Below are 12,676 nucleotides of genomic sequence, written 5' to 3' on the forward strand. Positions count from 1 at the left end.
GATAAGAAACTCTGTTAGGGCCTTTGGGTGATGATGATGTCGTAGGTGACTGTCCTTATTTTTCAGCTTTAGACTGCCTATATCTTTCCCACTGTTCGTTGGCTATTTGCTCTCATATCCTGATTGCGGTTGGGATCTAAGACATCGTAAGCTTAGATAACAGCAGTGTTTACTCCCTGGGGCAAATAAACAATATGGTCAAAACAGTGCTGCTGTTACTTACTGTCTTGCACATCATTTGATTTACCACACTTCCCCTTTACATATTTTATGTTTTGAATCAACTTTGCACATTTAGGGGCCTGAAGCATGTGAGGTGACATGGTATGCAGCGAGTGGGTGCAAAGCTGAATTTCTGCATGTATGAAGGGAGGAAAAGGAGTGATTTAGCTGTAGCATCTTCATGCAGAGATGTGGTTTTCAGGGAATTAGGTTCAGACAGGCCAAGGGATTATGAGCCTAAGGAAGACAGGGAAACATGCAAGCATGAAAAGAGACAAAGCAATGAGGAAGAGAAATAAGAAAGGTTAGGACAAAAGCAACTTGGAGGGAAAAAATAGGTGGTGTAGGAAAAAAAGAGAGGAGGGTATAGACTAAAACATTCAATAAATGTTAAAGAGAGTAGAATGAGGTGGCATGTCAGAAAGCAAGAGAGTGAGTCAACAGCAGATGACAGGGCAGCAGGAGGAAGACGAGCAAGGTGAACAGAAATGCACATAAATAGAGCAAGGTAAAAGGAGATGCTCCTTCAGACTGAAAAAAAATAGTTGTTTGTGAGTAAAAGGGGAGAAAGAACAAGGAATTGGAGCAGAAGGAGCTAACAAGATGACTTAAATTTCAGAAAGACAGACAATATTGGAAAACAAAGCTTTAAGAGTGATATTTTTCTTGCCTTTTCTCTTGTTTTTTATTATTATTTCCTTTGCAGACATTACCCAGCTATTTTATGAGGTAGGGATTGGCCAGCTGTTTTGCCGTGATTGACCTACATAATGCTGTTTGTCATTGGCATTTCTCTTTAAGTGATCCTTATTTTTCATTTATATGCTTCAGTAAGGAGCACGTTCACTGCAGTCTTTGATTAATGGCTGAGGAAAAAAGTTGAACTATAACATTTAAATTAAATTAAATTAAAAACTGTAAAGATACCAAACAAAACTGGGAAAGGTGAGTTCTCTTTGCCAGAAATCCACCTGGAAAGAGAAGCACTGTTTCTTCCCTTTCCAAGAGTACTTGCAATCAGCCCCCTAATCTCTCACACAAGCCGTTCAGATTGCAGACAGCTACAGGTAATGGCGAAAGGGTGCCTCCTTGCCATGTTTGTTTACTGTGGGAGATTAGGTTATCTGAGCACTTAGGCTGAATTTATACTGATGACCCCAGGTAGTGTGATGTATGTTGCACTAGGCTCAGTGGTTATGTAATTAAAGTTATCTTAGTTGTTCGCTAATTGATATACTGTGGTTAATGTTTATATTTCATCATACAGTGGATGAAATACATGCATATGTTAGTATGACTACCGTTCGTATTAATAACAGCGTCTGCTCTTGTTTTAATTCTTACTTCTTTCTGGAGCTGAGCGTTCAAATTTTGTCAACATGAACATCCACCGACTTCAGTGGGAAAATCAGGAAATGATTACGGAATAAGGACATTCTTGATCGTTTTCCCTTCTGTGTGCTATTGACATATTATGGGATGATTATTACCTGTCTTCATTGTAATAACGGTTTTTGAAAGTCTTACAGATCACATCCTTTCTCTTTAAGAATAGCTCGCTCTTTATTTTTGCATGTGTTTGGTTTAGATAGTAAATAACAGAATTTTCTGTACTTTTTATCAGCTTAAAAGGAATGTGTGTGCCACAGGTAGACGTTAGGCTGAATTGAACTCTTCAGTGGCTGTGTGGGGTGAGAGGAGAGTTCACCGGAAGTCAGTGTTTTTCATGGGTGGAATAAGCCTGACTTCCTTACTTAGGCGGAAATGTTTTACTGTTATGCTTAGCAAAGTGGGAAATGTTTTGTCATCATTCCATAGGAGGGATAAGCTGTGGACTCTTTAGTTTAGGTAGGTCTTTATTGAAGAGGTTACTTTGTTAAGTTTGTTCTTTATTAGTTCCTGTTCAATTATTAAGAGTAGTAACAGGTTGTCACCAGTAGGGATTAGTAAGGATTATTAACATTCTTTAATTGCTAAAATTAAAATAAATATTACAACAAAACGAGGCGTGCTTAGGAGTTGGCGTATTCGTATAATTACTTGCATAGGCTAGGACTGCCTGCTCATGATAAATATTGTCACAGGGGACTACAGAGTCAGACTAAAGATCACCTAGCCCAGTGTCCCTTATTTGACAGCGGATAGTAGCAAACGCTTCACAAAAGCATGTAAGAATTGGGCATGTGTGGAATGATATTTTCTTGTGCATACAAGCAGGCTGCTAATTAACATAGCAGCTTAGTGTCTCAGAATGTTTTGCATGTCAAAAGATTAACTAAGCAAAAAGATAACCCAAGCTCAGGACATTTCAGAAAGTTTCTTCTTGGATTAGAATCGGTACAGTGGCATCCTGACGTTCTCTAGTTTGTGCTCAAATACTTCCCCACTATTCTTTACCTTCCTGTTTGCTTCCATGGCTGCTGGGGAGTGCTGGGTTGGTGTATCTGTAGTGCCTGTCCGCCATAAGGCCAAGATTTGTTTCTGGAGTGACAGTTTATTTAGAGCCCAGCACTCGATATTTTAGGCGTTTTCGAAGATTGCAGCAAGAATGTTGAATATGCTGCGGGTACTCCTCCATAGGTACTGCAAGAGTAACTCATTGAGCAAGGTCCTTGCGTGCTGCTCAGGGATAACCTGATGTGATCCTCATGTACATGAGGATAACTGAGGTTTCTCAGTACTGAGTTTTTTCTGTCCATTCCAGCCTCTTCCCTTAGTGTGCCACAGTCACTGAAACCACCCTGCTGCGATGGGCAGCAGTATAGCTCAAAAACTGTTTTCTTCCTGTATAGACACTGGAATTTACTTCATAGAGTTTCTATGTTACTTAAATATATGATGAAAATATTTACCAGCAATGTGATTTATGTAGGTCCATAGGCATGATCCACTCTCAACACTCTGGCAGAATTTATAATCTGGAATTATTTTGTACCGCAGATTTTCTTCCTTCCAGCAGTTTTATATATACACCCTTTAAATTCTACTCAAAGGCAAACATCCACACTCATGCATCTTATCTTTAGACATCCAGAAGTGCAGGAATCCTCCACAGAAGTCTTGACTCTCCTCATTTAACCTTTTTTTGTCTTTATTAGTCTCTCCAGGTAAGTAATCTTATCACCAGACTGTTCTACGTTGCAATTCTGTGCATTTTGGAGCAAAGGAAAAAGTAGCATTTATCAAGATTTTCACAGCTAGACTTTAAGCTTTTGAGGAGGAAAACGCTAATGGACTCATTACATCTGCTGTATATAGACAACCCACTTACATCTAGAACAAAAAAAAATATAAAATAGCCTTCTGAAGCTGATAATGATTGTCCAGCTGGCTGTAACAGTTTATATTTTCCTTATAATTTTGCTATCACATTTGAATGATAACAGCTCGTAAGCTGGTGTTGAGGTAAGACTCGTATTTTTCAGGCTAAACAAAATTCATCAATAATTTTGCAGAGCTGTTTCAGAAAGGAAATTCTACTCTGCTTCATACAGTGCAATAGAGTAGTCAGCCTAGTGGTACTAGATAGCTCTAGCTACATAAGTTCAGAGAAAGAATGAAAAATGTTTTTCTGAAGTTATAAGGAGCCAGATTCATAACCATCCGTCACTCGCCTGGGCAAGTTGCTGATAAACTCCACAGAAAAATAACAAACAGCGTGTCTCTGTATCTTGGCTGGTGAAAATGAGATTCTTTCTCTGATTGATGTTAGTGGAGAGGCTTGTAAAAATGCATTTCCAGCTGATTAGTTCAGAAGGTGTCAATCTCATGCAGTTTTATGACCTGCAGACTATACGCCAGATGTACATTTGCTTTTTATAAACTAACAAAGATGAATGACTAAATTTGAGCATTCCTTTGGCAACTGTACCAGATATTGCCTTGGAGACCATGCAGAGGTATAAAAAACCAAAACTATGCTTTTAATCGTCAGTACCCTTAGCTTTGACGCTGATCCAGGCTTCTAGAGTTAAAACTAGCAAGGGAGCTCAGTACTTCAGCCAGAAAGGAGCTTCATATTGTACAAGAATGAAATTATAAACAATCAGAGAATCACCTAATGGTTGAGGCTGGCAGGAACCTTTGGAGATTGCCTAGTCCAACCCCACTGCTCAAGGAGGGTCACCTAGAGCATGTTGCTCAGGACCATGTCCCGTTGAGTTTTGAGTAGCTCCAGGAATGGAGGGTCCACAGCCTCTGATCTTTAAATGGAATTTCCTACCCGTTGCCTCTTGTCCTTTCACCGGGCACCCCTGAGAAGAGTCCAGCTCCATCTTCTTTACTGCCCCCCATCAGGTATTTTTGCACACTGGTAAGGTCCCCCTGAGCCTTCTCTTCTCCAGGCTCTGTCCACGATCCCAACTCTCTCAGGCTGTCCTCATATGAGAGATGCTCCAGTCCCTTAATCATCTTAGTGGCCTTTCACTGACTCCACTCCAGTATGTCCATGCCTCTCTTGTACTGGAGGACCCAGCACTCCAGATGCAGCCTCGCCAGGGCTGAGTATAGGGGAAGGATCGCCTGCCTCGACCTGCTGGCAACGTTCTCTAGTGGAGCCCAGGATACCATTGGCCGCCTTTGCCTCACGGGCACATTGCTGGCTTACGGTCTACTTGTTGTCCACCAAGCCCCCAGGGTCTTCTCTGCAAAGCTGCTTTCTAGGTTGTTGGCCCCCAGCCTGTCCTGGTGCCCAGGGTTATTCCTTGCATTGCCTTTTATTGAACTTGATGACGTTCCTCTCTGCTCTCCAGCCTGTCGAGGTCCCTCTGAATGGCAGCACAACCGTCTAGTCTGTCAACCACTCCTCCCAGTAACAATCAAAAATATTTCTTTGCTCTTAAAAAAAAGTTTAAGCTTTGATGTACTTAACGATGATTTTTTTCATCCCTTTTATATTCCTTGAACTCACTTCAATGTCAGCTGAGTTAATAGGAATTTCAGATGTGCAAAAGAGTAGAAATCCCAGGTCTCTACTATTTTGCCAGTCCTCTGACTGATCCACATAGCAAGGCAATTCTTAGAGGAATACCTTTAGAAGATCTCTGTTTACTTACATTCTTTCAACATATGATTGAACAAAAATGGGTGATATTTTTCCCTTCAAAAAGTTTTACTGTAAAGCTAGATACTTTTGTGAAAGGAGCAGTCATGGGCTTCCTCAGAATGCTGTATGGGTATATTTTTCAGTTCAGTTGCAGCAAGCAAGCTCCCTCTGTAATCTAAATGGAATAATAAAATGTTTGAGCTATTTCAGTCTTGCTGTTCTTTTAGGGAAGCAATTATCAGCTATGTGATACCATATTACATTCATCTAGAAATTTTCTGTAGCTGACATTTCCAGGCTCATTTTCCTTACGACTTTACTTACAGCAAATTAGTAGTTATCAATTTGATCTTGATTTTAATCTTTCACCAAATTAGATTTCCAGTGATGTGACAGATCTCATGCTCGTTATATGTGAATATTCAGCACATAAGCATAAAAGCACCCGTGTGTTTAAATCTTGTTTGCACTGGCCAGTATTCCCCATCAGTGTATTCAGAATAAAATCTAAATGTTAAATACAGATTTTGTTTTCTCATACATTTTCATGCAAAATAGTTGTGGAAATTGCCTTTGCCACTAGCAACAAAATCTTTCTTTCGAAGTATAAAGGAATCCACCTCGATAAATGTTGTTAAATATTTAAAGCTACTTGCAGCATGCATATGCTTGTAAAGTTCAGGAAAACAGCAGTGGGAGTTACTTGTTTCTTTTCCCTAGCAAGCCACGTAACCTCGGATAAAAGCTGCTTAGCCCCCCCCTCCCCTTACAAATGTTTAATATTTATAAGTTAAGAGTGTATGCAGAGTCTGAGTCCCCTAGCTTTCTGGTTAGTTCCACAAGTTTTTTAAAAAGTATTGAACAAATACATTTGATATATACAAGATCCTGAGCGCATTCAGCTTGCATGAATTTCCGTGAGAGTTTAAGAACGCAGTGGAAACAAACTAGCATTAACTGAGAGTGAATTCATACTAATCTTAGTTATTAATACTCTTTCATACTACATAATTTTTTTTTAATTTCTCTGCTGGCTGGCTTGTTCACATACAGAGCACAGGCAGAAGAGCTTGTTCATTTGTGTGAATTTCTGCCAACAGATGGACTGGTTGACTGTATGGATCCTGACTGCTGTTTGCAGAGTTCTTGCCAAAATCAGCCTTATTGTCGTGGACTACCTGATCCCCAAGATATTATCAGCCAAAGCCAGCAATCGCCATCGCAGCAAGCTGCCAAAGCGTTTTATGACCGGATCAGTTTCCTCATAGGAGCAGACAGCACTCATGTCATACCCGGCGAAAGTCCTTTCAACAAGAGGTGGGCATGACTCATCCTTGACTCACAAACATGAAAAGCAGTTGAAGAGAATTGTGAGAGATCCACTGTGGTGGAAAATGTCATGGAGTGGGCTTTCAGCAAAGACATTTTGTCTTTATGTTATCAAATTGCTTATCTTATCTCCTTTCCTGCACAATTCAGATTGCCAGTGTCAGTAGGTTACAGCAGGTTCTTGCCATGCTTAGTACCTGTATTCTAACAGGGCACTTCATTAATGATTAAATAAATCTTCATTTAACCAGTTGATTTGGGTTAGCACAGTTGGAAATATATCAGAGCAATGAAAGCACTTCAGAAGGAAAAGCAAAGCTGCACTTTTTAAACTGAGCTCACTAAATAATATAAATTATGAATTAATGTAATAGAACTGTTAAGTGCACGACAGTATAATTGCATAAACTATTTGACTGGTGCTCTGTGAAGCAGTAATGACCTGAAAATAAACCAGTAACAGGAAGCAGGTGTCTTAGATCTCACTGAGCGAAAGAAGATGATTTACGCTGGAACTACTGTGTTTTCAGTAATTTAGCAGCGTTAATGTGTTTGGGCACAGCAGTTGATTAAAAGTTGTTTCACAAATGTTCCTTATTGCTCTTTTAAATTTTACTTAGTCCCTGCAGTTTTACAGATTGCTCTGATACTAATTGAAAAGTACATTTTCCTTTATGAATCTGCCAGAGGTATGACTTATAGTGGGAACATCTAGACTTTATAAGTTCTTAAAATTCTTCACTGAATTATTGGTCGTAGTACAGACAAAATGAACCAAAGTAAACTCAGCTAAATTAAAACAAAGTGATTATCTGGAGATGTTGAGGCATATGTTTAGAGAATGTGAGTTATGTGAACTTGTAAAAGGGCTAGAGGCTCGGGAGTGTTTTTGTGAACGGTACTTGATATCATGAAGAGATATGTGTGTGTGCGTGTGTATTCACTGTATTAGCTATTATTCATTTAGAGGAGAACTAAAAAACAAATTTGTAATCTGACCTTGCATCTTTTTCACAGTCTTGCGTCTGTCATAAGAGGCCAGGTATTAACTGCTGATGGAACGCCACTCATTGGAGTTAATGTCTCCTTTTTGCACTATCCAGAATATGGATATACAATCACTCGCCAAGATGGAATGTAAGTTCACTTTGAAGCACTTCTAAGACATAGAAACAACAAATGCATTAGTAAATCAGGAGTCGCTTGTAGAAATAAAATAATGGGAACAAAAGACACGAAAAAAGTAATGAGAAAAGCTGTACTTTGTACGTTCTTCAGATAATGTTAAGCGTGCTGATTATATACTTCAGAAGTAAAAGGACTTGTTTAATTTAAATGCTGCATCCCAAATTCTCCATTCTCTTAGTGCAGTGTTATGTAATGTAATTTAATTGATTTCTCCATTGTTCCCAGTAGAGCTATTCTGTCTTCAGAGCAGTTCAATAGGATGAAGAATCAATCAGTAAAATGGAAACTGTAGATGGCTTTGGGAATTTGCTGAACAGCTAACCTTACCTTTTTTCTAGGTTTGACTTGGTAGCAAATGGTGGTGCCTCTCTGACGCTGGTGTTTGAACGATCACCATTCCTGACACAGTTTCACACGGTATGGATTCCCTGGAATGTCTTTTATGTCATGGATACCCTGGTCATGAAAAAGGAAGAGAATGACATTCCTAGTTGTGATCTGAGCGGATTTGTAAGGCCAAACCCTGTTATTGTGTCATCACCTCTGTCTACCTTCTTTCGAATTTCTCCGGAAGACAGTCCTATCATCCCAGAGACCCAGGTAAAGCATGCTTCAAATAAATAGCGTTTTATTTTAGAATACTGTTAAATGATCGTAATGAAAAGAGTGCAAACTGCCTTTTTAAATAAGTAATTTTGACTGGTAAGACATTGCAACATGTGATGATTTTCAGACAAATTTATTTGTTCCATGGGATGATTTTTTAAATTTCATTTAAAAAAAAAAAAAAACAGGTAAGAAAGCTTGATGCACACCAGTGTCTGATTTTATATTTGTTTGTATTATTTAAATCACACTGTCTTCAGCTATCAGGCGCTATCCCATTAAAATGGGCACACAGTTGTACATCTGACCTCATTGACTATCCTCCTCTTGCTCTTAGAAGTGCACCTTAGAGACTGAAAATGAAAGGTGTTTTTCCACTATGTTTGAAAATCCCATACACTTCACCTTATCCATTTAGTCCTGAGCATGTCACTCATGCTTTTATAAAATCAGAGAACTCTGTGTTTGTAGCATTGAATATAAGCTTGCAAGGCAATGAGCATGTGTGATAATGTTACTTTCTCAGACTTTGTAATACTGAGACCAAACATTAGATTTAGAAACATGACAGCCTTGCTTTAAACTGAAAGAACCATGATTTGAATGTTTTTTCTCTAACATAGATTGTGTCAGATTCCTTAGTCTCAAATAACTAATCAATCAGTAAGGTAATATTCCTCAACCCTAAAAGCCAAGTTGCATTTCAAGTAATATTTGTCCCATTATTAATTTCTGGTAAAGCTTTTCCTATGAAAACAGCTCTCCCTTTTTCTCCATCTCTCTCCCTCTTTTTTTCTGCCCTCCCCCCCCCCCCACAACGTCCTAATTCTGTAGGGCACTCTTTTTGCCCATTCACGAAGAAAGGTCTTTGCATCTTCAAGGGGAACACAGAAGTATTCAAATTGTTTTTATTTAGAGCTTTTAAGAAAAGAACAATTCAGCAATTCATGGAAGGCGCAGGTTATTTAAAGTAAAGTTTCAAAGGAATTACAACTAAACACTCCTACAGACCTAGACAGCTCTAGCAAATGGTCACTTTTATCTTCACTATCATTTCTGTGCCTTTGGTAGTTGCAAGTCAATTAGAAAAAAGTATTTGCAAAACCCATAGAAAAACAGGTCCGATTTCCTGGTTTGGGCAACAAATGATAGATTCAGTTCCTAAAGTGGTGGAAAATGGCTTAAATAGATGGTGTATAAATCAAGAAAAAGCAATAATAGAAATGTCAGAAAGTATTTATTTTCAAGGAACGTTTGTAACGTCTAGATAAACAAGTCATTCTGTGAGCAGTGGGACTAATGAAGTTTGATTTCCTACTAATTCCCGCCCGTCGCTATAATCCCCCCTAACTGCCATGTCCAGTCGTTCCCCCACTGAGCGCACTCAGCTTTTTCTCCATGGGACTGTTAAGCTGAGATACTTCTTCCCTACCCGAACCCTGTTTTTTTTATAAACCCTAACTGAATTATCTTTGAGATTTCTACTGTTATTTGAAATGTGGTTGAAATTAGCTGCCAAGCTCAAAAGTTGTGAGGTGGGAGATCTGGCAGACAGTACTGATTTTGGGTCAGGCTGATTTCTTTAGAAAACCAAGCGGAAGAAAAGGTCGCGTCCTCACTGGTTATTAGGCAGGAGATGCTGATGTGTAATTTCTGATGAGATGAAAAAAGTGGTGTCATTATGTATGCAAAAATTCAGTAACTGTACTGTATAAAAACATCAAGGAGTGTTCTCTGTGCTATTCTTTGCTCATCCCATATACATAATCCACTGCCCCCGCGAGTGGGAGCTGTGACTTTGGAAATGCATAATGCACAACAGTCTGTCTCCCAAAAAATTCACGACTCTGATAAAGAGGGGGCAGATTCAGATTCCATTCAAAACTATCTGTTCAGCTCCTGAGGAACTGCTGCAATCTTTTCATATAAACAGGCAAAGTCAGATTTACAGTGTGGGAGACTGGAGAAGGTAGAGAGAAAGACACTCTTCCCCATATTCTTTCAGTCAATATCAGTCATCCTATTCGTGTAATGGGGCAACGTTCAATATCGCATACAGGCAAAAATGATGTGCTGCTGTAATCATCATCCCTTGAAGTGCTTCATCATCCTTTGGAGTTAATGTTTCCGAAAGAGTATACTTAGCAGTTTATGAGTCCCAAAATGATCAGAGAGGAAATTAAAGTCTGTACTGAAGAAGCAGCCCAAAAGAAGAAAAAACAGAAAAAAGAGGGCAAGTAAGAGAAGAGCAGTAGGTAGAGGTGCGATCATAGACCCAACAGGTCATTACTCAAGGGAAGACAACAAATAGCATAGTTAACTAAGTTTGGATTACTTAACCATGACTTTTTATCTACTTCCAATTGCAAGTTAGCATGCTCTGCCTAGACTTAACTAGCTGGGTTTAGTCAGTGTGGAACAAGACATTAAACTACATGCAGATGAGGCAGAAGATCAGGTTAAGCTGGAGCTGCTGACACATACTAGGTAATGTGGTTGCTGTCTTTTTCTTAATATAATAATTGTCTGTATGCTACGTACTGCAGTATGGCCTGGCAGAGACTGACGCATGAGTCAGACTGAGCAGTTTTGAAATTGAGTTTTTATGGCTTTCCATCTTCTACGCTTCACTCTCAGGTATGCTTGCAAGGGTCCAAGATGCCTTCTGCGGGTCCCAAGCAGCTTGCCTCTGCGGTCTCAAGAATGTGGTAGAATCAGGACTGACATTTTCCTTAAAATCCCACGTTTTACGAAGTTTAGAGAGAAGTGGCTTTGGCTATGCCTGGGGAGTGTGCCCTGCACGGTTAGCGGACCAACGCAGGTTAGACGAGATCTGCATCTTTAGGGGACCAGGCAGCTACAGGAGATGCTTAGTTTAGTTCAAGTGTTGCCCAGATGAACCATTTCTGCAGATAGGTTTTGTCAAAATCAGTTCAGGGTTGCTGACTTTTTTTTTTTTCTTTACCTTATCCCCTGACTCTCTTTCACTATTGGCAATGCTGTATAGCAGAAGTTTGCAAAATCTATTTACCCAAAAGATTTAAGGGTAAAATATTGGCCCTAGTGACTTAATAAAAATGATTCTCTTAGCTTCAGAGGTGGCTAGGTTTTCACCTAAGAAATGAACCTGTTTTGTCGTTCATACAGGCAACCTAATAGGATACCTAGATATTTCAGTATTACATAGATGCTACATCGTGGTTTCATTGAACTAAATTTACAAAACTTTAATTTTATGCTGAGAAAAGATGAAATTTACTCTTCGATGCAAATGGCTCCATTAATGTATCCTTATTTTCCAGCATTTTTTTCCTGTCTGAAACTCTATATAGTCCTCTTGATGTATACTTTTACTGACACATTTTAGGCTTCTACAGGTGTATGGCCTTGTCTCTGTAGTATCTCAGCAATGCTACAAGTCTAGAAAGACAAGTATTTTTTTCCTCTTTTCATTTAACAATTTTATATTGTTATCCTAGGATTATTTCCTTTTAAGTTCATTTTTAAAAGCCTCTGTTTTAGGGGAATTCTTTTTGTAAAAAGGAAAGGTTTGTGTGTCCTGAAATGAGCAACTTCAGCTTCTATTTAAAGCAGTGTAATTTTAGTATTCCTTGGCCTCAAGCTCCGTACAATAACAGTAGTTACCAATATTTATCTGTTTCTGAAAACACCATTTTTGCCCCTCTCAAGCCATGGTGTTGTTCCGTTCTAATGGAGCAATTAAACTGTTACATCTCAGCAAAGAACCTTTTTCTGATGTTTAGACCAAAATTTTCACTCATTCATGAAAGTTTTTTCATGTATGCTATTAAAATTGCTCATTTTGACAAAAGAAAAAACACAGCAAAAAGAGCAGGCATTCTTCCGCCTAATATGAGTGTAATTTCCTAATTCAGGGATCCTAATGCCATCAGAGCATGCCACCTGAATCACATCACGTTGTGGAGCAGGTAAAGCATTGCCGAGCCTGGATAGCTTTAGTCCTGCTGGCCACGAGAGACAAGGAGTCCTATAGAATTTATGTGACTTTCTGGCCGACTTGAACCCTCAGGACAACAAACGCTGTCTCTGTGAAAATTGAGGTGACCCTTATCTCAGTCCTCTAGGTTAAATATTTCACAGCTGTCCTTCCAAGAAGCTTGATCATCTATAAATAAAGTGTCAACCTTTAGAATTTGGTGGTTGTGCTATAACTCAGGCCCCTTAGAGGATCGACCTTTCAGAAGGTAGTTTGATACCCTATCAGGAGAAGTTAAAGTACATGACAGATTGGTTGTGTTGGCGATT

The 12,676-nt window shown here is 39.2% G+C and overlaps 1 protein-coding gene across 14 annotated transcripts in view; it reads left to right on the forward strand.

The window, feature by feature from the left end:
* The window catches only part of TENM3 (teneurin transmembrane protein 3), a 1,330,030-nt gene that overhangs the window by 1,265,012 nt on the left and 52,342 nt on the right, over positions 1-12,676 (forward strand). For all 14 annotated transcript variants that reach the window (XM_068942557.1, XM_068942559.1, XM_068942561.1 and 11 more), the window contains 3 exons: positions 6,367-6,583; positions 7,613-7,732; positions 8,122-8,383. In XM_068942557.1, coding sequence (XP_068798658.1) covers positions 6,367-6,583; positions 7,613-7,732; positions 8,122-8,383 — 599 coding nt within the window. The remainder of the gene's footprint in view (positions 1-6,366; positions 6,584-7,612; positions 7,733-8,121; positions 8,384-12,676) is intronic.

The sequence above is a fragment of the Struthio camelus genome, chromosome 4 (assembly GCF_040807025.1).
Source record: "Struthio camelus isolate bStrCam1 chromosome 4, bStrCam1.hap1, whole genome shotgun sequence".
Taxonomy (NCBI): domain Eukaryota; kingdom Metazoa; phylum Chordata; class Aves; order Struthioniformes; family Struthionidae; genus Struthio; species Struthio camelus.